Source organism: Chiloscyllium plagiosum, chromosome 27, assembly GCF_004010195.1.
Source record: "Chiloscyllium plagiosum isolate BGI_BamShark_2017 chromosome 27, ASM401019v2, whole genome shotgun sequence".
Taxonomy (NCBI): domain Eukaryota; kingdom Metazoa; phylum Chordata; class Chondrichthyes; order Orectolobiformes; family Hemiscylliidae; genus Chiloscyllium; species Chiloscyllium plagiosum.
Genome location: NC_057736.1, coordinates 29,731,928 through 29,758,645, shown reverse-complemented (window position 1 = coordinate 29,758,645; position 26,718 = coordinate 29,731,928). Strand labels below are relative to the sequence as shown.

General features: G+C 39.5%; 1 protein-coding gene across 1 annotated transcript; it reads left to right on the top strand.

The window, feature by feature from the left end:
- Positions 1-1,338: 1,338 nt before the first annotated feature.
- Positions 1,339-22,332, top strand: utp11 (UTP11 small subunit processome component; the record flags this gene model as incomplete). Its single annotated transcript, XM_043717126.1, has 8 exons — positions 1,339-1,371; positions 4,083-4,144; positions 5,682-5,784; positions 7,016-7,129; positions 13,213-13,306; positions 18,320-18,450; positions 18,976-19,086; positions 21,964-22,332. Coding segments are annotated over 8 exons (732 nt in total), but the record flags the coding sequence as incomplete, so codon positions are not given.
- Positions 22,333-26,718: the final 4,386 nt, after the last annotated feature.

Here is a 26,718-nt window from a genome sequence, read left to right as displayed (position 1 = left end):
GCAAAATTCTCACCTCTCTTGACCATGATCACATAGAAAAGGAAGCACTTGTATTGATATTGTGCCTTTCTTGACCACTGAGCATCCCAAAGAGTTTACAAATAATGGGGTACTTTAGAAAAATGGGGAGCGAGCTTGGTCAGTTTGTAGACAGCAAAATTCCGTAAACAGCAAGAGATGGGTAAAATTAGACCAGATAGTGTGCTTTCTCCATATTATAAATGGTGACAAAATATGACCAGGAAAACGCTCTCTGAATAATGACTTGGGCTCTTTAACATCAACCTGAGTGGCATGTGGAGAATCAGTGAGGTCACTTTTGCACTACTACATACAGTAATTCTGATTGTCCTGATATAGGCAGGATGTTATTAAATTGGAAAGGGTGCAGAAAAGACTTACAAGGATGTTGCAGTGGAGTATTTGAGTCATAGAGTCTGGATAAGCTAGGACTTTTTTCCCTGCAGTATATGAGGTTGGCTGTTGAGCATATAGAGGTTAATAAAATCACAGGAGGCATTGATAAGGTGAATGGCAAACGTCTTTTCTGAGGGTAGGGGAGTTCAAAACTAGAGAGTGTAGGTTTAAGGTGAGAGGGGAAAGATTTAAAAGGGACCTGAGGGGCAACCTTTTCACACAAAGTGGTTTGTATGTGGAATGAACTGCCAGCGGATGCAGATACAATTACATCATTTAAAAGACATTTGGACAGGTACATGAATAGGAAAGGTTTAAAGGGATATGGGCCAAACAAGTGGGGCTACTTTGTTTTGCAAAACCTATACAGCATGGATGAGTTGGACTGAAGGGCCTGTTCCTGTGCTGTTTGACTCTGTGACCTTATCCAAAAGATGGAATCACCTGCAGTGTGGCTTTTTCTCAACAATTCACTTATGTCAAGTTTATATGTCTCGTTCAATTTTTGCACAAGTGAAAACCTAGCAGCAATTGATTGACTGTTTGATACAGGTTACCCAGTTTTTATTTGTCCCATTGATTTTAAAAAAGAAAGGTGGAGTTATCTGTATAATGCGCATTGTCTGTTTTGTGCAGCTGCTTCACTGCTAGCTGTATTAAAGCAATCATTTTTCCTTCAGTGCATTGTATTCTGGGACTAATTTAGATTTAGTGTCTGCACTACAAACATGATGACAGCTGATTTCTGTGGTACACTGTAACCAAAGCAATGATATGATATTCCAGATTCCAATTAAAAACCGATCTGTTTTATTTCATAGTGGATGGAGCAAAATGTTCTCAGACTGAGGAAAAGAACCTTTCCAAAGATTGTGTAATGCTGTCATTGCTACTCAGTAGTGTTATTGAAAACCTCACACTACCCAGTCTGCACCAGTTCCTCTGGATTATAAGGTAGCTAATATAACCCCACGACTTTCAAAAAGAAAGTATAATAGATAAAACAGGGAATTACAGGCTGGTTAGCCTGGCCCCAGCAGTGGGGAAAGTCCTGGAGTCCACGATAAAGATTTCATAAAAGAGCACTCGGAAATAGTGACAAGATTTATTAGGGTCTGCATGGATTTAGTAATGGGAAATCATGTTTGACAAACATGTACTTTTTTGAGGTATGATTAATAAAGTTGATAGGGGGAGTCAGTGGATGTGATTTACATGGACTTTCTGAAAGCTTTCAATAATGTTCCACACAAAAATTTGGCATGTAAACTTAAAGTGCATGGAATTGAGGGAGGTACACTGACATGGATAGACAACTGATTGGCAGACAGGATGCTCTTTGGTTGTCGGTATGGATTTGATGGGCCTAATGGCCTTTTGTACTGTAGGGATTCTATGAATATTTCCATGTTTGTAGATGACTCAAAGCTTGGTGAGCTGTGAGGATGCAGAGATTCATGTGGTTTGGACAATTTGAATGAGTGGACAAATGCATGGCAGATGCAGTAAAATGTGGTTAAATCAACGGTTATTCATTTTAGTAGCAGAAATGAGAAGGCAGATTATTGTTTAAATGGTGATAGATTTGGAAAAGGCAAGTGTAATGAGGCCTGGTTTGTCTTTGTACACCAGATGCTGAAAGTCAGTGTGTCAGGATGCAGGGTAAGCATTTAGAATTGAGATGTGGAGAAATTTCTGCACCCAGAGAGTGGTGAGCTTGGGGACTTCTCTACCACAGGAAGCGGTTGAGACCAAAACATTGAGTTATTTTTTTAAAGAGTCATATCTAGTTCTTAGAGCTAAAGGGATCAAACGATCTGAAGAACAAGCAGTTACAGGGTACTGAGTTAACAATCAACCAGGATCATATTGAATAGTGGAGCTGGCTCAGTGGGTTGAATGGTCTACTCCTGTTCTTCTTTTCTCTGTTTTTGTAATGACTTTAACGAAATTAATTTCCAAAGTCACACCCATTCTTATCAAGTGAGAGAATACAGAATAAGAACAGACGATGCCTTACATTACAACCCTTCCAGTATGGGTTTTTCCTGAGCTTTAGTCACCACTGCAGTTAGCAGGACCTTCACCTGTGCCTGTTTTATTACAATCTTCTGATCTCACTTTTTCCTCCATCCCAGAACCAAAATAGGATTCCCCTTGTCCTCCTAACATTTCTGCCACCTTCAGCATGATACCTGTATGAACAAACCTACCTTTGCAGATTCTCCTCCCCTTTGGGTATCCTGTTTCATCCTCAAATACCAGCCTTTTTGCTTCATCCTTCATACAAGACCCCTAAACCCCCTGCCACCCACAGCTGATTACTACTTGCAGTTCAGTTTACTATAATGACTGCTCATAGTGCAGTCTTCTGTCCACCTGGGAGACTGCAGTTTGGGTGATCGCTTTGCAGAGCACCTTTGCTTAAATTGCAAAGAGATTCTGTGATTTGTCTTTTTAATTCTTTGTCCAGTTCCCCACTCTCATCTCATGTTGTGACCTTCTCTAGGGTTGTGGTGAAACTCCATGGAACTGTGAGGAACAGCGAGCATGTCATCTTCCAATTTCACACCATATAACCTTTCAGAATTTGAATTCTCTAATCTCTGCCCCATTGCTGTCAGTCATTATTGGTATTTCTGTTGTACATCTCCTATTTATAAGTATCAAAACCGGATCTGTGTAATCACCATTTCCTGTTGCCTACCAATCATTCCCTTTGTCATTAATTTCTCCCGCCTTCCAGCCGATCATAGGCGTTTGGTTTTCTTTCCTACTGCATCACTTTCACTCTCAGTACTTGCTTAAAGCCTGTTACATCTCCAGCTTTTTGCAGTCCTACTTAAAAATGATCAACCTGAAATGTTATCCCGGTTTTGCTTTCCGCAGGTGCTGTCTAGCCGGCTAAGTATTTCCAGCATTTTCAGGTTTTATTTCACATTGCCAACATCCACATTTGCTTCTAACTTGCTTTTTTTAAAAAATGCTTTTCAAAACAATTACTATAAAGTGCCAAAGAAATGTCTCCCCTGCTATGCTTAAAACTCTGGACATATCTTTGCATCCACTTTCAAATTGGTTAATTGAAGGAAATTCATATGGATGACTCTTTTTAGTCCATGGGCAGGAAGGTGGTTTTGGGGTGGAATCATTAATAATGGTACAGCGTAATTGCTAAGAGAGACACATTTGCACCTGAATTTCCTTGATCCTTCACGCCGATTATTTGCTTTCCATCTCAATTGTACAAGTGTTTGGGTGCAATAACACCGCAAACTTCCACTTGTATTTGCTTGGTTCCAGATGTGAAAAGCAATCTTTTGTGATTAAAAAAATTCACTCACAGACCTAAAGTTCCCAAGCGTTTCAGAATCTGGATATTCAATTCACTAATCAATTAACTTCTGGCCCAAGTCTATTTTTCCTTGTTTGTTAGACTTGTCTTTAAAGGCATATAGCCCCATCTTAGCAGCAGACTGGCAATACCTAGTGCTGCATATGGCATAACATTAATATCCTTCTGAAGAATGGTGTATCATATGTAATGTGAACAATGCAATTGAAGATGTGCATTTAAAAATAAATTGCCTATGAATTATTTTATGGGCACCGTTCCAACCCTGATGTTTTCCAGTAACATTATCCTTTTTACTCATTTTGCACAGCCTGGATTTCGAAAGCGACTGGGTCTCTTGGAGAAGAAGAAAGATTACAAGCTACGTGCACAGTGAGTATTTCATGAACAGAAGTTTAAGGCATTTGGCTTCAATGAAATGCTATGAGGGCATACTACTGAATAGCCAATACTCTGCAAATAAGGTTACAGAATGTCAAATTTACCTATAGATTGTATCTGCGACCCTTTTCAAGATACTCAAGGCCCTACAAAAATAGGAATTGGAATGGCAATTCAGCCTGTCAGACCTTTACCCACCTCATCCCCATAACCCTGTGCACTACTTGTAATCAGACATCTCTTACTCTGTACCTTTTAAATATGTTCAAAGACTGAGATTCCACAACCTTCTGTGGTAGAGAATTCCTTCTGAGTGAAACGATTTCTCCACATCTCATAGCTAAGTGGCAACTTGCGTTATTATTACTTATACCCCTGATTCTGCATTGCCTACTCAGTCTATTCCATTAAATTTTTGTAAGTTTCAATAAGATCACCTCATTCTTCAAAACTTCAGCAAATAAATTACTGGTTTGCCCAATCGCACTTCACAGGACACACCTGCCATCCTGGGGACAAATCCAGTGAGGTTTTCTTCTCTCTCTATGGCAATAATATATTTCTTGATATAAGTAGATCAAAATTGCAAACAGTACTCCCAAGGTGCAGTCAAAGCAAGCCTTCATTAATGCTATGCTCAAACCCTTTTGTGATATCCATTAACCTTTCTAATAGCTTGCAGTATTTGCTTTGTAGCCTTCAGTCACTTATTGACAAGGACATGTAGATCCCTTTGTACGTTCCTGATGAAGGAAAAGTCAATTCTCCTGCTCCTTGAATGCTGTCTGACTGGCTGTGCTTTTCCAGCATCACACTCTTTGACTCTGATATCCAGCATCTGCAGTCCTCACTTTCTCCCTTTGTACGTCTACACTTTTTTGTTTTATCATTTTCGAAATATGCTTCAAGGAAGGTAGGAGCTGGATAGACCCTTTAGTCAGATCATGGGCGATCTGGTTGTGGCCTCAGCTCCACTTTGTCTGCATCCCATAATCCTTGACTCCCTTGTCCATCAAGAACCTATCTAACTCTGAATAAACTTAATGGCCTAGTCACCACTATCTTCAAAACTCTACCAACCTTCTCTTGTTCATCTCCATTTTAAAGGAGAGGCCTCTTATTCTTTAACTATGTTCTAGTGTTAGTCTCCCCCATAGGATGGAACACCCTCTTCCACCCTCCACAGTCCCTTTCAACATTTGTTTCAATAAGATCAGTTCTCATTCTTCTAAACCCCAATGGATTTAGGCCTATCTAACTCAACTTTCCTTCATAAGATAAGCCCATCATTCCCCGCATGAGTCAAATGAATCTTCTCTGATGAGGCATTATTTAATATATTAGTTGTTAATAATTACCATTCTACATCATATCAGGTAAGTTTTTGACAGATGTGGAATAGCTTATTTTTCTTGACTAGGATTGTTCAACTGCCGTATTTAAGCTAACTTGGTGTTGTTGCAGACTTGTTATTTTTATAATACCAAAATTCATCTCAAGGTAAACCATTTGATTGTGCACATTTCAGGGATTATCACCGCAAGCAGAACACTCTAAAGGCATTACGACAGAAGGCATTAGACAAAAATCCAGATGAATTTTACTTTCGAATGACCAGCACCAAACTTGAGGTTTGTTTAGTAATATAAGCCAGATTTATTTTTTCACTGATACAGTTTTTGTATATTGGGCAAGGTGTGACTTTCAAATTACCCTGAACTACATCCCTTGAAATTAATGTTCCATTCAACAGAATTGCAAAGATGATCCTAAGTCTTTTTGATTCAGCCTCACATTCCTTTCAACTGTATATGATTGATACCTAATCTTTGGAAAGAACCATTAGAGCTGTAATATGGTTTCAAAGTAATGTACTTTTTTAAAAACATACATACTAGATGTGTTTGAGCTACTGGTCTTACATGGTCTGCAAAGTCACCTTGTAGTACTAATGACACTTTTTAGTGCACTATCCCAACCAAGTGGGTCACCAAGGTTCTTCAGTGAAAGCTATAAATCCTGCAAGCAGTACTTGACATTCTTCCTAAAGCAGGCAGTAACTCCCTCCAAACAAAATAGACATTCATGGCATCCCTTTCATTGTACATAATAATTAAATGTGTTCAACACAATCGTCAGATTATTCAGTTCCAGCCTGTCAGCATAACCCATATTGAAATAATTGTATTTTTGACATGCTGTTTCCATAATCTTATTTCTGGACAGAATGACTCCCCTTGATATAAGCGAACAAAGATTAAATGACTTTTTACAAGTCCTTTTTTTGTATATGTAAATGTTCACAGGGATTAGTTTGAAGAAAATGGTGCTCATGTACAATATCCCTTCCTTTGCATGTTGTAATATGCGGTACGTTGTGTGCTGTATATCACTCAAAGACTCATTTAGATTATTTACATTAGTGAAAGCTGCTTGACATCCTGGACACTGATGCATTCATGTGGCATCACTGCCATGTTGGTGTTGTGTAATACTGCAGAACAATCCACAACTGGAACTGCACATTATGTACTACTTAACCTGTATTATACAAATATTCCTTGACTGGTGGGCTTGCTTCTGCTTCTAAGTCAGTTTCAGGAATTAACAGATACTAGATGTGATCTACCAATCTGATGTCTTCAGTGATGGGACATTGCAGTCATTATAAAGGAGCATGATCTGCGAACAAATAAATAGATGCCACTTTTATTTCACTGGAATGTATTTTTATTTGTCCTTTGAATACTCATTGTACTTTCATTGTCTAAGTACGTGACAGTTACTCTCAACGGTTCTATAAAATAGTGTCGGTTCTCTTTCTGCGTGGAGTTTATGGATATTAACCTGTTTACTGTTTAGGATGGAGTTCATGTCATCAAGCAGCCGAGAGAGGAAGTAACAGAGGAACAGCTGAAGATCATGCGAACACAAGACCTTAAATATGTGGAAATGAAACGGGTTGCAGAGTCAAAGGTGACTTCATCATTATTGTTTTCACTCTTTGCCAATAGCTTCCAAAGACTTCCCCCTCTAGTTCAATAAAATATACCGATGTAGATGTTTTAGAAAAAAAATTTAATTTGTTGCAGCATTATTCAATGCAACCTTTGATGTTCACACAGTTATGAATGTATTACTTCTTCGATTCCTTGGTTTGAAGAGGAGGGGAAACTATACCTTTAACAAAAATGTTTTTGTGCCCTTCGCAAAAACTTCTCAGTGATTAACTGCTGTACGTTTGCCAATTCTGTTCTGTACACTTTTTAGAGAATGTTTGTTTATTTAGTGGTAGTAGTGACAGTGGCCATTAGGTGGCACTAGAGTATTTTTGTACAGATGCTGAAATACTTCATTGTGCAGGGAAATCCATTTTTGATTAGATGAGACTACCTACAGTGTGGAAACAGGCCCTTCGGCCCAACAAATCCACACCGACCCTCCAAAGAGTAACGCCCCCCCTGCCCGACTCATTTCCCTCTGACTTAATGCACCGTGGGCAATTTAGCATGGCCAATTCACCTGACCTGCACATCTTTGGACTGTGGGAGGAAGCCAGGGCACCTGAAGGAAACCCACGCAGACACTGGGAGAATGTGCAAACTCCACACAGATAGTCGCCCAAGGCTGGAATTGAACCTGGGACCCTGGTGCTGTGAAGCAGCAGTGCTAGCCACTGAGCCACCATGCCGCCAATTAAACAAGAAAAATTTGTAGGTCCAGTTGCTCTTTTACAATTGCATGTGTCAATTTCTCCTTTATAATGTTGCCTTGGTAAGTTATATTGACATGGTTTTATGCAAGGCTCCATGGAACTTATTGCACGAGGGCATCTGTAAGGGAAGGAAAAGAATGTGCATTAGAGAGCAATTATGCCATCAAATGTTCGATTAGAAATGATGTGGCCAAAGCATTTTGCTTTGTGCATAGAATTCCCAACCTGTGACCTGTTCTTGTAGTCACGTATCACTCATCCGTTTCAGTCTCTGGTCATTGATAACCACCAGGTAACAATAGAAATGCCGTTGAACAGCAAGTGGAAACATTTGGATTCTGTCTTGCTGGAGATGTTTATTGCATTTTTTTTGTGTGTGCAGTGTGAATGTTATTTGCTTTAATAGCCCAAATCTGGTTATTGTCCTGCTTTTACTGCATATGGACAAACTATTTCATTATCTGAGGAAGTGCAAGTATTGATGCAATCATTGACGAACACCACCATATAGTCATAGAGATGTACAGTGCAGAAACAGACCCTTCGGTCCAACTTGTCCATGCTGACCAGATATCTCAACCCAATCTAGTCCTACCTACTTCCAAACCCTTCCTATTCATATACTCATCCAGATGTCTTTTAAATGTTGTAATTGTACCAGCCTCCACCACATCCTCTGGCAGCTCATTCCATACACGTACCACCCTCTGCATGAAAATGTTTCCCCTAAGTCTCTTTTATATCTTACTCCTCTCACCCTAAACTTATGCCCTCTAGTTCTGATCTCCCTCACCATCAGGAAAAGACTTTGACTATTTATACAATTCATGCTACTCAATATTTTATAGACCTCTATAAGACCCCTCAGCCACTCCACCCCACCACCCCCTTGGAGGAGCGGTATGGTGGCATAGTGGTTAGCACTGCTGCCTCATAGCACCAGGGCCTCAGGTTCGATTCCAGCTTTGGGGTAACTGTCTGTAAGGAGTTTGCACGTTCTCCCCGTGTCTGCATGGGTTTCCTCCAGGTGCTCCGGTTTTCTCCCGCAGTCCAAAGATGTGCAGGCCACGTGATTTGGCCATGCCAAATTGCCCATAGTGTTAGGTGCATTAGTCAGAGGGAAATAGGTCTGGGTGGGTTACTCTTTGGAGGGTTGGTGTGGACATGTTGGGCCAAATGGTCTGTTTCCATACTGTAGGGAATCTAATTTCATCTAATCTAATCTCCGACGCTCCAGAGAAAATAGCCCCAGCCAATTCAGCCTCTCCTTATAGCTGAAATCCTCAAACCCTGGCAACATCCTTGTAAATGGATTCTGAACCCTTTCAAGTTTCACAACATCCTTCCAATAGGAAGGACACCAGAATTGCGTACAATATTCCAAACATGGCCTAATCAATATCCTGTACAGCTGCAACATGACCTTCCACTCTGACCAATAAAGGAAAGCATACCAAACACCACCTTCATGATCCTATCTACCTGCGACTCTACTTTCAAGGAGCTATGAACCTGCACTCCAAGGTCTTTGTTCAGCAACACTCCCTAGGACCTTACCATTAAGTGTATACGTCCTGCGAAGATTTGCTTTCCCAAAATGCAGCACCTCACATTTATCAGAATTAAACTCCATCTGCCACTTCTCAGCCCATTGGCCCATCTGATAAAGATCCAGTTATAATCTGAGGTTACCCTCTTTGCTGTCCACTACATCTCCAATTTTGCTGTCATCTGTAAACTTGCTAACTGTACCTCTTATACTCACATCCAAATCATTTATATAAATGACAGAAAGTAGTGGACCCATCACCAATCCTTGTGGCACTCCACTGGTCATAGGCCTCCAGTCTGAAAAACATTCTACCTTTGAGCCAGTTCTGTATCCAAGTGGCTAGTTCTCCCTGTATTCCGTGAGATCTAACCAGTCTCCCATAGGGAACCATATCAAACACCCTACTGAAGTACATATAGATCACCTCTAATGCACTGCCGTCATTAATCCTCTTTGTTACATCTTCAAAAAAACTCAATCAAGTTTGTGACACATGATTTCCCACGCACAAAGCCATGTTGACTATCCCTGATCAGTTCTTGTCTTTCCAAATACATGTACATCCTGTCCCTCGGGATTCCCTCCAACAACTTGCCCACCACCGACATCAGGCTCCCGGTCCATAGTTCCCTGGCTTGTCCTTACCACCTTTCTTAAATAGTGGCACCACATTAGCCAACCTCAAGTCTTCCGGCATCTCACCTGTGACTATCGATGATACAAATATCTCAGCAAGGGGCCCAGCAATCACTTCCCTGGCTTCCCACAGAGTTCTAACGTACACCTGATCATTCCTGAGGATTTATCCACTTTTATGCATTTCAAGACATCCAGCACTTCCTCCTTTGTCATCCGGACACTTTCAAGATGTTACCATCTATTTCCTGACATTCTATATCTTCCTTGTCCTTTTCCACAGTAAACCCTGATGCAAAATACTCGTTCAGTATCTACCCCATCTCCTGTGGCTCCACACAAAGGCCGCCTTGCTGATCTTTGAGGTATGATGAAGGAGAATCATTGAAGCAGCTAAAGATGGTTTAGTCTAGGACAATACCCTGGGGAACTGCAGCAGATATGTCCTAGAGCTGAGGTGACTGACCTCCAACAACTACATCCATCTTTCTTCATGTTAGGTGTGATTTCAACTAGTGGCAAATGTTTCCCTTGAATTTTATTGAATTCAATTTTACTAAGTGTCCTTAATGTCAAACTTGGTCTAATGCTGACTCACTCTTAAGGATAGTCACTCTCATTTCACTTGTTGAGGTTAGCTCTTCTGTCCATATTAGGATCAAGGTTAGAATGAATTGAGGAGCTGGGTAACCCTGACGGAACCAAAACTGATCAATCCAGCTGAGTAACTGTTGATTTGTGTGATAGAAAGTTGGCCAGATTGCACTTTTCCCACTTGTTGTGGGGACCTTAGTGAATCCCAGTGTGTTGTTGTTGTACCGGAACAGCTTAGCTAACACCATGGCCAGCTCTGAAAATAAATTTTATTACTATTGCCAAAATATTTTTCAAGTCCATAATCTTTGCAGTATTGAGTTCCTTCAACCATATCTCCATATTAAATAGGCTGAAACTGTGTAGCTAAAGCCTAGCATCTGTGAAGCTGGAGGAACTTGGGGCTGAGGAAGGTTGCACATATTTGTTCTTTGGACTGCTGTTCTGGGTTTCTCGATCATTGAGAATTTTTGTGCAGCATTCTAGTTTAATTATTTACCATATTCACAGCTGGATGTGACAGGTCATGCAGAGGTTAGATCTGATCCATTTCTTGCAGGGTGGTTTAACTTGTTGCTTATGCTGTTTCACGTGCAAGAAGTCCTGTATTCTAGATTCACCAGATTAACACCTTCTGCTCCCGGCATGCCCTCCTGCAGTGTTCAGTGAAACAGGACTGAAGCATGATGGTCATGACAGAGTTGGAAGTGTGCATGACCAAAAGGTTAGAGATTGTGGTTGAGTACACTTTTTGTATTGATGTTGTTTTACAGTGCCTCATCGATGGCAAGTTTTTTGTTAGATTTGTTCAAAATCCATGTCATGTAACACATGTAACAATATGATGAGAGGTCTCCTCAATGTGAAGATGGATCTTTGTGTCCAAAGGCTGTGCAGTGGTCACCTCTATGATAACTTGGTGAGGATGTGGTTATGTGGGTTTTTCTTTCTTGGTTCACTCGCTACCTGTTACAGACCCAGGCTAGCAGCTATATCCTTTAAGATTTGGACATTGGATCAGTAGTGGTGCTACTGAGCCACTTTTGGAGTGGAAGTGGACATCGTCCAGATTACATTTGTATTTATGCCACCCTTCTTTCAGTTTATATTCAACAGGGAGGAGTACAGATTCATCAGCTGAGGGGCAACTAATCTGTGATAGTCAAGAGGTTTCATGAAGTCATAGTCATGCAGCATAGAAACAGACCCCTCAGTCCAACTAGTCCACACCTAGCTACGTTCCCAAACTAAACTAATCCCACTTGCCTGCATTTGGCCATATCCCTGCAAACCTTTCCTATTCATGTACTAATCCAAATGTCTTTTATATATTGTAACTTTCCTGCATCCACCACTTCCTGTAGCAGTTCAATTCAAATACAAACCATTCTGTGTAAAACAAAAAGTTGCCCCTCGTGTCATTTTTAAACCTTTCTCCTCTCACCTTAAAAGTATGCCCCCCTAGTTTTGAACATCACACCCTAGGGGAAAGACCCTTGCTATTGACCTTTTCTGTCCCTCATGATTTTACAAACCTCAATAAGATCACCCCTCAACCTCCAATAGATCCTTGCCCATGTTTGACTTTGATGCCTTGAGGCTTCATGGGTTTGGAGTGAATTGAAGAGACAGCTTCTTTCTGACTAAATATCACTAAGCTGCCACTCTGGTGGGTCTGTCCTGCCAATGGGACAGGACATATCCAGGGATGGCAATGGTGCTGTCTGGGATCTTGACTGTAAACTGTAATTCAGTGAGTATGCTGTGTCACTCTGAATGGTTGTGCAGTGTGAGAAGGAATTCTTTCAGTTTAGACACAAGGTCCCAAACGTTAGTAAGGAAGGCTTTTCATGGATTTTCAGAAATATGTTTTATGTTGTCTTGGATGATGCAGCATGGTCAGTCCAGTTTCATTCCTTTTAGGCCCATAATGCTTTGATCCAAGTTATTTGCTAGGCCATTTAAGAGGGCATTTCAGTGTCAACCATGGTGCTATGCCACATGGGTAAGGATAACAGATTTTATCCTCTAAAGGGGGTGAGTTCATCAAATGAATTTCTACAACAATTGACAATGGTTTTGTGGTCTTCCGTGATAGTTTTGGTTCTGTTCCTTTTTTAAAAAAAAAAAATTCAGATCTGGAAAATTTTCTACGTTCATGGTGCTTTCATGGAATACGTTTTGTTTGCTATCTCAATGTCCTATCTCGTGAAGGGCATCACATTTCAAAGTGTCAAAACTTATAAATTAGGAGCATAAGGCTGTGTTTTATGCTGACTTTCTCTGGCTTGTACTTCAGACGTTTTCAAGCACTGGCCAAAACACAAGCATGTGTCACCGACAGTAATTAACCTAAAATTGACCCCAAGATTTCAAGCAGTTCAATGTTCTAGTTTTAGAGATTGAAACAAACATGTACTTTAATACATATTATGTTATCAAATGCATTTTTACAGATTTAAGTAATAGGTTTTATTCTGGCAGTGCAAAAGGGAATGTTAAGCCTGCTGTGAAAGTCCTTGTGCATTGGTTTGATAATATATATTTGCAATACACTTGCAGAAAATTGAACGACTCAAGTCTGAACTCCATCTTTTAGAAGCTAACGGCAAACCAAGTAATAAGCACATTTTCTTCTGCGACTCTAAAAAGGAAGGTACTGTATCTTATTACGTATTTTCAGATCTGTTTAAAAAAAAACTTCAGTTAAATTCCTCTTACCGTTTAGCTCTTACCCAGAAGGCTGGGACTGTTTTTCCTGGTTTGCTTCAATGTATGCTGATTTCTGTGTGACATACTGCACCGGTGAGTATTCTCTAAATTTGGAGGAGGTACGCGATGATCAATCCCAGTGATGACTTCATTCCCTCTGTGCAATGGCAACAGGATGTGTTTGGAAGTGATTAATAGTATAAACCCTGGCTGCTTTCTTTTCCACTCCTTAACCCAAGAGCACCAAGGCCAGCTGACATCACCTGAGTCAACTCAGTCCAAAGACTGAGTCAGTTTCTTTGTGCAGTGATTGTACTCACTATATAACCTTTCTGAGCCATTTTGACAACTTAACTATTCCTATCAGACTACAGCAATATTTCTTTTGCATTCAAAATTAGACCAAAGCATTCAACTGAAGGAAAAAAAAAGTGAACAGAGAAATTTTCTGTACAATTCTACACAAGTATCTGAATCCGCTTTCGGAAGCTAAAAATAATAACGCTTTATGTGAAAGAAGATTGTACTTTGAAAGCAGAAAATGCCTTTCAGCTCTCAAAGAATTGGTTCTTCAGCAGAGTAGATCAGTTCAGCTGTGAGTGGCTAATTTACAAGGCCTTGTTGACAATATCAGGATGGAGGTGACTGGTAGTTATGGAAACAAAGCGTAGCAGTTAATAAGGACTGGTGTGAAGGTGAAATAGAGGATTATTTGTTGGAACAATATGAGGTACCTTTTTCTGTTTCTGCCGTTTGCTTGGTCTGATCTGGAAGAGAATACTATATGGCGATTAAAATATAAAATGAATTAATGCTCCACTGCCCAACACCATTGTCCATTGCCTCGAGAAGACCAAAATTTGAAAATATTAGTGGAAAGAAGGAATATTGCATCCTAGCTGTTTTGTTTTTTAGGCTTTAGAAATTTAGTTGTCATGGCTGATTACAGGCATGGTTTGATAGTTAGCACTGCAGCCTCACAGTGCCAGGGACCCAGGTTTGATTCCAGCCTCGGGCAACTGCAACCTCCACACACACATTCTCCCCATGTCCTCCAGTACTCTGGTTTCATTCCAAAGTCCAAGGAGTGCAGGTTAGATGGATTGGATTGGTTTGGCTATGGGAAATGCAGGATTACAGGGATAGAGTAGTGGGATGGGATGCTGTTCGGATGGTTGGTATGAACTTGCTGGGCTGAATAGCTTGCTTCCACACTGTAGGGATTCTATGATAGTAGTGTCTATTAAATATAAGGTAAGTTGTGTATTTTGCCCTCTGTGTTGTTACTTAACATTTAATTATCTGCTAATTTTGAGTTCCTTGATGGAAGTACACTCCAATCCTGCAATTAAGACTTCAGAATACCAACGTAAGTTTCTAACATTTCATAAATTATGCTAAATACTGGCACATAAAAATGGAGTTATCCCTGTGTTTTAGACCCCTGAAAGAATGGTTTGTGCATTCTAGTTGCATTTCTGTTACAGTTGTCTGCCTATTTTTTGTATTTACAGGTCATTCTGCTATAATGTGACAGTTGCGTTCCTGTGTACCTTGTGCTGTAGAAAATTACACTATGGAAAACCGCTGTAAAAAATCAGTGTAGAAAATTGCAATAGAAAATCGCTATAACAGTTCAGTAGAAAGTTCGCATTGTTTGGATAAGGTCCACAATTCGTCAGTCACGTTATAGCCAACCCGTGTTGACGAAGCACGCAGAGAACCAGAATGACCTGCACAATATTGATGTTGCCTAAGTTCTTTTTTGGATCATCACGCTTAGTAATATTGACTCACGCTTTAGTATTGTTTGAGTCATTGTTGAACCGGAATTCTGTATAGCTGAAGCAATACTGGCTCCCTTTTTTATTTAAAAAGAAATGATAGTTTGTTTTGATCCAATATGAATGAGCCCACACTTAACTGTGCTGAATTTTTTCTGTCATAGTTTTGCCCATTACTTAAGTTATCAATGCCTCTTCATAATTTTTCACTCCATCCTATAATATTACATTCCCCTCTCTTGTGTCATTGGAAATCTTGGATACATGCATATTATCATTGACTTAGATAACAAATATGATAATTAAGGGATCCTAATGGGATGCTAATTCCAAATCCCACTCCCATTATCTGGATTTTGACTTTTCATTTGTGCAATCTCCTAAACCAGTCAATAATTTCTTTTTAATTCCATGACTCTTAATTTTAGTTTATCTTATTGATTTTCTTAGGAATGTCACATGATCTACAAATCCCTGCTGCCTTTCCAAGTGACTAAAGTTTCTTGAAGTAATTCTGTCCTGAAATGTGAATTCCAGTAAATTCCTCTGTGGAGACCCTTACTAATTTTCCTTTATTTTTCTCTTATATTTTTGGTGGAACTAAAAGTTGAATTTTTAACAGCTGTCTATTCTGAAAGAAAAGAAAACAAATACAGATGTTTGCTGTTGGTGACTTCACTAAGCTAAGGAATACTGTTCAAAATATGATTCGGACACAGACACCCACACACACCCTTATAGACACACAGACTCCCACACATGCACCCCCTCAGACTTAAGACACTCTGCACTCACTGCACGTACACACACACACTTTCTTACACTCACAACGCCCACCCCAGACAGACACACACACAGACAGACAAAGACCCACATGCACACACATATTTTGTGTGGTGAATTTTTTCGTTACTTTCAGAGTTACATTGGACTTTGCTCAAAAACTACATACATTCATGTAGAACTCTGAGCTCAAAAACTGCATAAATTTATGTAAAACTCTGATTCCAATCTAAAAAGTGAGATAACAATCTAAACATCAGGTCATAGACCAAGCCCTCCACAATCACCTGATGAAGGAGCGTCGCTCCGAAAGCTAGTGTGCTTCCAATTCAACCTGTTGGACTATAACCTGGTGTTGTGTGATTTTTAACTTTGTTCAAAATATGTCATTGATTGTTGCTGTGCCCAGGGCTGGAAACTGGTTGGATGTTGGGTTGGTCAATCAAGGGAGGACTCTAGCCAGCTACAGAAAATATTGATTTTGCGAAAAAGAAAAGAAAAAACTGATTTTGGCAGGTGCAGGGTGATTTTGGAAGCTTTGGGACTGGTTCGATATTTTTTACTCAGTTTTCTAGACACTTATTGAATATTCTGAGAAAATAATCCAAGTCTGTAAGGAATAAGTAAATAGTTCTAGAAGTCTACTGAAACTGTTCATATTCACGAGTGTCTTTGAAATTAGATATACAGGTTTGTGTCTTTGATTGACTCATTATCCAAGGATTACATAAAGACATGGCATCTATCATTTGACACTTTAATTGAACTGGGAAATTCCAATTATTTTTAATTTATTCCTTAACTGTGTATGTCTGCTTGTATGTGGGATGGTGGTTATAAGCAAGGAAGATTGGGTTTAAATCATAAATACCCATACTACTTGGCTTTGACAAAGTTGGCTTTGTCCTGCTAAAGTTACAGTTTTAATAAGTTGATGTCGAAGGTCTTTTATTTGTAAGCTCTCTGGTTTGGAATAATTGGGCAGTTTTGAGGGTCCTTAAATATTATTATTTCACTGTTGGAAATCCAGGGATAGTAAGCGAGATTTGGTTTGGCTTGCTATCCTGGGTCGTAACATCTCCATAATAGCACCTAAATGAGTCGAGTCTGTGATTTCCTCGTTTTGGGGTCTCACCTTTTTTAAACAGTGGAGTTGTATTTATACTTTTCTAGCCTGAATTGAATGTGCATTACAGTTAAAGAACCTGTTGTTTTCTCGCCTAATTCCTCTAAATCCCTGAGATGGAATTTAATGTCCTTCCCTGTGGCAAATTTGGAAGTGGGAGATGTCGAATGGGGCAGGAGAGTGAGGGCAAGGACCTCACTGTCTCTTGAATCCACCCCAATTAAGCCCATGGCAGAAATGTCCATGGCTCGAAGGTCATTGGACGGTCTTCATGTGCTGCTACTCATTGTCCAGTTAAAAGCCTGATCATACCATTGCCTGTATTAATGCAGGGGAAGCTGCCTTGAGTGAACCATTACAAACGTGCAGGCTTCCTTAGCAACTGGAGCTTCCACCCCATGGTCCTTGATCCCAGGGGCAGGTCCGCTGCTGTCTGGTTATATAATTCAATTAGCTTTCTCTCAAAGAGCTGGTGCAGCTCTCCAGCTGGTGGGAGAGAACCTTGTCACCTCCTGTAAACACTGCTACTGAAGTAGAAGCTATCAAGTTCTGGGGATTTGCCAGTCTTTAGTGTCATTATGTTTTCCTTATGTTTTCTTGCTAATGAGTTCCAGTCCTCAATTTACTATCTATTTCACTGGAATGTCAGCTATATTATCTTTTTCCACTATGAAGAAAGACACGCAAGTAATTAGGTAACAAGTCTGGTATTTCTTAATGTTTTTAAAATAAATTTTTATTTGACCCATTTTTTTTTCTAATAGCCTGTTTGAAGAGGTTATTACACACCTCCAGTGGAAATGGGACTTGAACTTGGGTGTCCTGGTCCAGGGATAGAGTCACCACCACTGCATCTCAAAGCCACATCGTCTGGTTTTTCTTTATTTTCATTTACCGTATTACTTGCACCTGTTTTTACAAGGGCTGCATTATTTTTGGCAAGCCTTTTTCTTTTGAACTTGTACCCTCCTCGAACTTGTACTCCCCCATCTGTCTTTCATGCTGATAAAACAAAGCCAATTGTGGTGCCCCATGTTCATGTCCTAGCTGTACTAATGAACACAGCTATGATTATTGTGTCTGAGGTTTCTTTGGTCTTTCTGGCATCTCACTAGCCCTGACAGATCTTTATATAATTGTACAATTCAAATTGCTCACAACGTTTATTGATGGAGTTGCAAGCTTTGTAGATGTTTTGTTCTCATTAATCATTGATTGCTCAGTTATAATATTTTTAAGAAGATCTCTTTCAAATTTTGCACAGTTAAACAATTTGACTTGGCAAAACGCCTCAATACTGTACCAGAGCTTGTAGACCGGGTATACAATCGACCAACGATCGAAACTTTACAGAAGGAAAAAATTAAAGGAGCCACACGTCTCCGGGATCTCAAGGTAATAGGAAATGATGTCCAGATGAAAATGTACCTAAAATGAGAGTGGTCACACAGGCTGACGAAAGTATTATTGCCATTTCAGAAAGTTAATTGGGATTGTTTTACTGTTTATACAATCTGACAGTCATTTGAATCTTGTGACTGTCAACTTGCACAAGGTCATTGTTCTAGCTGTAAGAAACCGCATGCACGCACTTTGCAAGACCATTGTTTTTACTCTGAAAGACAGTATTACAGAAATTGTTGGTGTTCATTCATTAAGCCTATCAAACATGCTCAAGGGACTAAATAGCCTGTTCCTAACTTGAATGTTCATATTTTTCGATCTTCAAGCAGGTTAAAGTATATTCCTTCATAGAATTCTGTGTTACTGCAACAATTTTTTTTTAAGTGAAGGAACAATTGGCAGTTAATTATTATAAATCTAGAGCTTTCCTCTCTCTCTTTTGCATTTCCCCTGTTATTTGCCTGAATAATGAGTATCACTTTCTTCTTTCAATGATTTGTAATTTGTCCTTTTCAGAAACTTGCTCAACAGAGAAAGAACCAATATAATCTGCTGCAACAGCACATTGGGAGAGAGAAGCAACTGTTTGTAGTGGCCCAAAAAATACAGACCAGAAAAGACCTCATGGTAAGTATATAGAGTTCATAATTTTACCATAGTTTAATATATTGTGGATTTTATAGATTTGGTACGCAGCATTCAGGGGAAACCATTATTAATCAGTACAACTATTTCTATAATTTCAAGACTGAAGTAAAATGTTAAGTGTTGACCATCTCTAACGAGAGAATCTAACTGGCACCTGATGACATTCAATAGCACTGATACCACTGAATTCCCCACTATCAAAATCCTGGGGTATTACCAATGACCAGAAAGTGAACTGGACGAGTTGTACAAGTATGGTGGCTACAAAATCTAACAACCTTGCCTCGAAACTCATCATCTGATTTTGAAAACCTGTCCACCATGTACAAAGCATAAGTTGGGAATGTGATACAATACTCTCCACTTGCCTGGATGGGTGCACTCCAACCACACTCAACAGCCTGTACAACATGCAGGACAAAGCAGCCCATTTGATTGACGCCACATCCTGTTTCCACACTGTAAGTAATCTAATCTAATCTAATCCTCAAGCAGTCACTCCCTCATAGGAACAGGAATAAGTCATTCAGCCCCTCAAGCCTATTCCACCAGTCAGTGAAGTCCTGACAGATTTGTAGCCTAACTCCAGTTTCCTGCCTTGGGCCCATATCCCTTAACGTCTTTGTTTAAAAATAAACAAAATAGCAGCAGTGTGTAACCATCTGCAAGGTGACCTCCAGAAATTCTTCAAGGCTTATTAGGCAAAACTTTCCAAACGCATAACCACTGCTGTCTAGAAGGACATGGGATCACTTCCACCTGCAAATTCCCTTCTGAGCTGCACACCATCACGACTTGGAAGTAAATTGCCATTCCTTCAGTATCACTGGGGCAAAATCATGGAACTCTCACCCTAATGGTATTGTGGGTCTGACTGCAGCCATTCAAGCAGGCAGCACCACCTTCTCAAGGATATCGAGGTATAGCCAATAAATGCTGGCCCAACCAGTATCACCAACGTATCACAAATATGTTTATTTTTTAACGTCTAATTTGAGACCCTGAGTTCATTTGCCTTATCTGCATTGAAATAAATGCAGTTTAATTCTTCAGCATTATCTCATTCTCTAACTTGCTTTTGCCTGCCTTTTCTAATTAATGTGCTCTTTTTAACTTCAAAACCATCCTCTCTGTCTCTGTACTCACTTCTACTTAGGATCAAAAAGACTGAAGAGGGTAAAGTGGGTAAACGTTATCTATATGGACTTTAGTAAAGCCTTTGACAAGGTTTCTCATGGTAGACTGATTAGTTAAGTTAGATCACATTGGATTCAGGGGAGCTTGACAGTTGGATGTAAAATTGGTTTTACGGTTGGAGACAGGGTTGTGGATGGTTGTATTTCAAATTGGAGGCCTGTGACTGGTGATGTGCAGCAAGATTTGGTGCTGGGTCCACTGTTGTTTGTCATTTATCTCAACGATCTGGATGCAGATTTAGGAAGAATGGTTACTAAGTTTATGGATGACACCAAAATTGGTATAGTCGACTGTGTGGAAGGTTATCCAAGATTACAAAGAGATCTTGATCACTTGATCCAGTGGGCAGATGGAGTTTAATTTGGATAAATGTGAGGTATTGCATTTTGGTAAAATAAACAAGGACAGAACTTATACAGTTAATGCTAGGGCCCAGGGTAGTGTTGTTTAACAGAGAGGCCTAAGGATTAAGATACGTAGTTCTTTGAAAGTTGCATCACAGTTACCTGGTGATTAAGGCAACATTTAGCACACTTGCCTCCATTGCTCAGACCATTAAGTTTAGGAGTTGAGATGCCATGTTGCGGTTGTACAGGATGTTGGTGTGGCCACTTTTGGGATACTATATCCAGTTCTGGTTGCCCTGCTATCATTGTTAAATTGGATATTATTAATTTGGAGAGGGTTCAGAAAAAATTTACCAGAATGTTACTAGTATTGGAGGGTGAGAGTTATAAGGATAGGCTGGGGCTTTTTTCATTGCAACAGAGGAAGTTGAAGGGTGACCTTGTAGAAGTGTATAAATCATGAGTGGTATCTAAGGTGACTAGCAAAGGTCTTTTCCATAGGATAGAGAAAATTAGGGGGCATATATTTAAGGTGAGAAGAGAGATTTAAAAGGGACCTGAAGAGCAACATTTTCACACAGTAGTTTGTAAATGGAATGAATTGCCAGAGGAAGTGGTAGATCTTGCAGACACAATACTTAAAAGGCATTTGGACAGGTACATGAATAGGAATAGTTTAGAAGGACATGGACCAACTGCAAATAAGTGGAATCAGTTTAATTTGAGAAACTTGGTCATCATTGAAGAGTTGGACCAAAGGGTTAGTTTCTGTGCTGTATGACATCAACAGATGAAAGGTAAGAAATGTCCTTGCTATACGGTATTTACTTTAAGGTTCGAAAGTGAGTGAGTGTTGTAACAGTTTTCCCACCAGTGTACTTAATCGGACGTTACTAGAAACTGAGCCTTATTTTTGAACGTTTTATAGGTAGTTTTTTTAAAAAGCTATAATTGTATTCTTAGGTGTAATTGTGAGGGAAAGGTATTGCAAGTTTAATCAGATGAATTGACGTTTCGTAACTTTGACATTTTGCCTTCAATTTGCTTTGCCTTTCCTAATTAATTCAATTGTGTAAAATTTCTTTGTGTGATATTTTAATGCAGCCTTTAGGCAGATGAGAATAAATCTGATCTGTATTTTACAGGGTAGCTGTTACCATATAAAAGCAACAAATATAGATTAGATGTGCTTTATGAAATCTTATTAACATCATAAAATCAAATGAATTCACTTGTTGAATTGGTTGTGTTCCCTGTTTTGTGTGTATATCATCTATCAATTTTTAACCTGAAATGGGTTTTTTTTAAACAGGACAAGACCAGGAAAGTGAAGGTGAAGAAGGAAACTGTAAACTCTCCAGCCATTTACAAATTCCAATTTAAGAGAAAACGCTGACATTTCTCCAATGGGCAGTTAAAATATTAACCGTTGAGCTACCCTTTTCATGCAGATTTTCTGAGAGGATTGGTTGCAAACTCTTATGTTTTTTGTAACATTTAAGATTTTATTGTCCCAGTTGCATTAAATAAATGTGAAGAGAGCGGTTTAGTTTGAGTGATGTGCTTTTTGTTAGTGCTCTTAATCGGTCACTGGAAAGTAAGAGTCAGAATTTACATTGTGTTCAGATTCAGTTTAGAAGAATGGTGTCAATCTTCGAATAAAGAAACAACGTGACATTAAGTTACAAAAGCATTTTTTTTCCTCCAATTTAAGTTCTCTTTCACTCCTGAAGATACCATTTGGGGATAAGAAGAACACATGGGGAGACCTAAGTTCCAGCAGAGGCACAGTTTAAAAATTGTTATAACTAGTTTTTAAAAAAAATTTTTTTTTTGTGCTGATTTGGAGATGCCGGTGTTGGACTGGGGTGTACAAAGTTTAAAAATCACACAACACCACGTTATAGTCCAACAATTTTAATTGGAAGCACAGTAGCTTTCAGCTGGTTGATGAAGGAGCGGCGCTCCGAAAGAAAGTTTGCTTCCAATTAAACCTGTTGAACTATAACCTGGTGTTGTGTGATTTTTAACTTAGTTCTGTGCTGATTTGTGAAATTATATCCCTGAGGAAAGTGACTCTAAATGGCCTTAATCTCTCATTAGGGAAAGAGGGGAGAAAAATAGCAATTTTGGGATTAATATCTAGTGATCTCTGGAGAATTCTTTTAGGCTTGACCATTAGTTCATTCTTCCATCTTGGTGGTAGATAGCATACCAACATTCACTGGAAAGAGATCTTCTATGTTAGCACTTTCAGAAGAGTAGCAAAAATGTGTGACAGAAAACAGACTGCTGTAATAGCTTAAAGTTTAGTGAGTGAATGAAAATTTGAAAGGCATAATTGTTAGCTTTTAATTCCAAAAGAGTAAATTAAAGGTGATGATCTATATTGAGCTTATACTACATCATACCATTTTGTACAGTGTAAGCTGGGGTGTGTGAAAAGCACAGCTACCATCCCAGGCTTTCTTGCACATTGGTGTGTAATGATGTTCCTGTTTTACTTCGTGTTTTCTCATACTACAGTGAATCTCTGGATGCAACACTGAATTTTTGTTAGCTTTCAGACAAGTTTGTTGTCCCACCCTGCTTTCTAAATGGATTTGATTACCCAAGCAGCAACTCCAGTGTCCCTTACCTGAGAAATACCAATTTATTATTCATTGTCATTGTAAAGCAGCTAGAGTCTTCATTAGAGTCGAAGGAAGATCTGTTTTGTCTGCCTCGTCAGCATCAGTGAACCTCATCCCCAGGAGGCTTGATACAAATTAATTAACCTAATTAAAAACACTGATTGCAGAGATGATTGCTGTGGTGCTGGCAGCAGTTGCATATAAGCTGTATGGGGCGGAACTGCAGCCAATTGATGTGTGACACTGTGAGATAATGCTGTAGAACTAAGGAAACCTCATAAAACCAGATTTGATTTTGTATAATTTGTTCATATTTTATTTATAAATACAAAGTTTGATCTGGTCAATATTGTATTCCATCAAACAATGCTAAATGATCCATAGCAGTTCCAATTCTGACACAATCCATTGCCTAATATGATGCAAAAATCACCATTTGTGATTTGTTCTTCAGCAACTAAGCAAAACAAAATTTCAGTTTCTTAAATGTTCTTATTTATGGTCATCAGGGAGATTTATGGTTTAAAGATCACAGTTAAAGATTTAAATGCCCTTTTGTCCTTCCTGATTGCAGGTGTGGTATGCTTAGAATAAACAGGTTACTGGTTAGTCAGGGACTCATAATCTATGAGAAGCAGGCAGGAGTTTAGAGCTGTTATATACACAAATAGAAGAGCCAATGAGAGACCACCCACACTTCAGTAATTCATCATTTAGCAGCTCTTTTGTGTAATCATTTTGATAAATGTGATGGTTTTACCAGAATGTAGTGTATGAATTGATTATCATAGTAAGCAGCCTGCACAGGTAAGCAGATGATAATGGGGTTGCTATTTCAAAAACAGATGACTTATATTGGAAGATGAAAACAGCAGTTGATTCCAGTCTAATATTCTGTGAACTGCATCTGAAAATTACTGGGATTTCTTTGTTCAGTTTTACTTGAAGACATACTGAGACATAGGTGCTGCTCTGAATGCCAACAGGTTACTCATCTTTAGATTTTCATCTACCCGATTGTTTTATGCCACATCAGTCAAAGGCTTAAATGGACTATATCATTCTAATAGTTGTGCAAAACTTCATAACAGAAGAATGATTTCTTTTATGGTTACATATGTTAAACTTAATGGGCTATTTTCATTTATCTAATTTTTTTCCCAAATGTTTTTTTTAAAAAAGCCTTCGCGCGCACAATTATTATTTAAGTGAACATTATTCTGTTTATGTCAACAAATGAATGGTGGTGCACTGAGTGCGAAAGGATTTTTGGATCCAGGCATGTTCATTACCTTGTAGGCATAAATGTACGTTGTTATGTTACATCATAAGAAAGGCTGGAATTTAAGTAGCACCTTTTAATGTTTTCGAAATTGCCCAATTGTTTTGCAGCCAATAAACATCTGAGCACAAAAACAAAATGTTGTGGATGCCTGAAATCTGAAATTAAAAAGATGGAAATGCTGAGCAGGAGAAGCAATTAACATTTCATCAGAACAGTGGTTGCAAGGTCGCAGACCTGAATGGTTAATTCTGTTTCAATCTTTCAAGCAATTTTTGAAGTTTCATCAATGAAAACCGCAGCCTATTTGCATACGCTGTCCCATAAACCTGCATTCACGTCTATGATGAGGTAGAGAAGTTTGTGACTCCCTGTTCTATGCACAGGACATTTATAGCTGATTGAATGTTGATCATGGAGAGTTACCTGTCTAGTTTCAGCTTCCAGCTCTGAGTAACCAATTGGCACAAGCACATTATCACTTTAGTCTCTGCCTCAGTCTACATTGGACGTGAGGAGCTGCAAAACTTCAACCTGATCCTGAGGCTGTTGATCATCAGTCCATGATGATGTCAGGGAGATAGGGCCCAGTTTTCAATACTTTTCAGTAGCAAGGGAAAAAACTCATTGTTAACACTGCCAGCTCCATGGTTCTATTAGCACTGAATCAGTTCCATTAACACTTTATTTGACATTAGAAACAATTGTGTAACATCGGCACAGGCAGGTTTGGTAAGTTGTAAAGAAGTCAGAAGTGAGTGGGAAAGTTTGGTACATAATGTGAAAAAAGATGAGTTTACCCACTTTTATAAAAAGATAGGAATCCAGCGTGTTAAAATACAGCTTGCAGAACTTGGAGGTACAGAGGGATCTGAGTGTCCTGGTGCGGGAATTGCAAAGTGTTAGTCTGCAGGTATTGCAAATGATTAGAAATGCAAACAGATAATGTTGTTTATTGCATGGGGGAAAATTAAAGTGAGGATGTATTGCCACAGTTGTAAAGGGCTTTGCTATGTTATATCAGGAGTACCACATACAGTTTTGTCTCTTTTTAAGAAAAGATATAAATGTGTGAGAAACAGTTCAGAGAAAGTTCATCTGACTGATGTGTGGGCTGGTGTGATGAGGGAAGGTTGAACAACCTGGGGGTGTATCCACTGGAATTTAGAAGAATGAGATGTGATCTTATTGAGATATAAAATATCCTGAGGGGACTTGGCAAGGTATACACTGAAAAGATGTTCTCCCTTGGGGATGGACTAGAATAAAGGTATGCTGTTTAAAAATCAGGAATCTCCTGTAGAAATGGGAGGACTTTTTAAGCTGAGGGTTGAGAATATTTGGAACTTTTTTTCTCCCAAACAGGTAGTGGAGGCAGAGACATTGAATACTTTTGAGGCAGAGGTAGATAGATTTTTGACTATCATAGGAAATTGAAGTGTGGAATCCAGAACAAATCAGCCATGAACCTATTGAATATCAGAGAAGGCTAGAGCGGCTAAATGGTCTGCAGTTCTCCCTAATTCATACATTCATTCGAATGTGTAACTTGTCGGGATTGTTGCTCAGCATCAGCAACAACTTTCAACCTAAGTAAGAGGAACAACGATAGTTTAATTGTACAACTTATAAGTTTGGGTGAAGATTTGTAGCTCGGGTGCTCGTTGTTGTGGTTCTGTTCGCCGAGCTGGAAATTTTTGTTGCAAACGTTTCGTCCCCTGTCTAGGTGACATCCTCAGTGCTCGGGAGCCTCCTGTGAAGCGCTTCTGTGGTGTTTCCTCCGGCATTTATAGTGGCCTGTCCCTGCCGCTTCCGGTTGTCAGTTTCAGCTGTCCGCTGTAGTGGCCGGTATATTGGGTCCAGGTCGATGTGTTTGTTGATGGAGTTTGTGGATGAGTGCCATGCTTCTAGGAATTCCCTGGCAAGCCAGACAGAGAACAGCCAGGGAATTCCTAGAAGCATGGCACTCATCACAAACTCCATCAACAAACACATCAACCTGGACCCAACATACCGGCCACTACAGCGGACAGCTGAAACTAACAACTGGAAGCGGCAGAGACAGGCCACTATAAATGCTGGAGGAAACACCACAGAAGCGCTTCACAAGAGGCTCCCAAGCACTGAGGATGTCACCTAAACAGGGGATGAA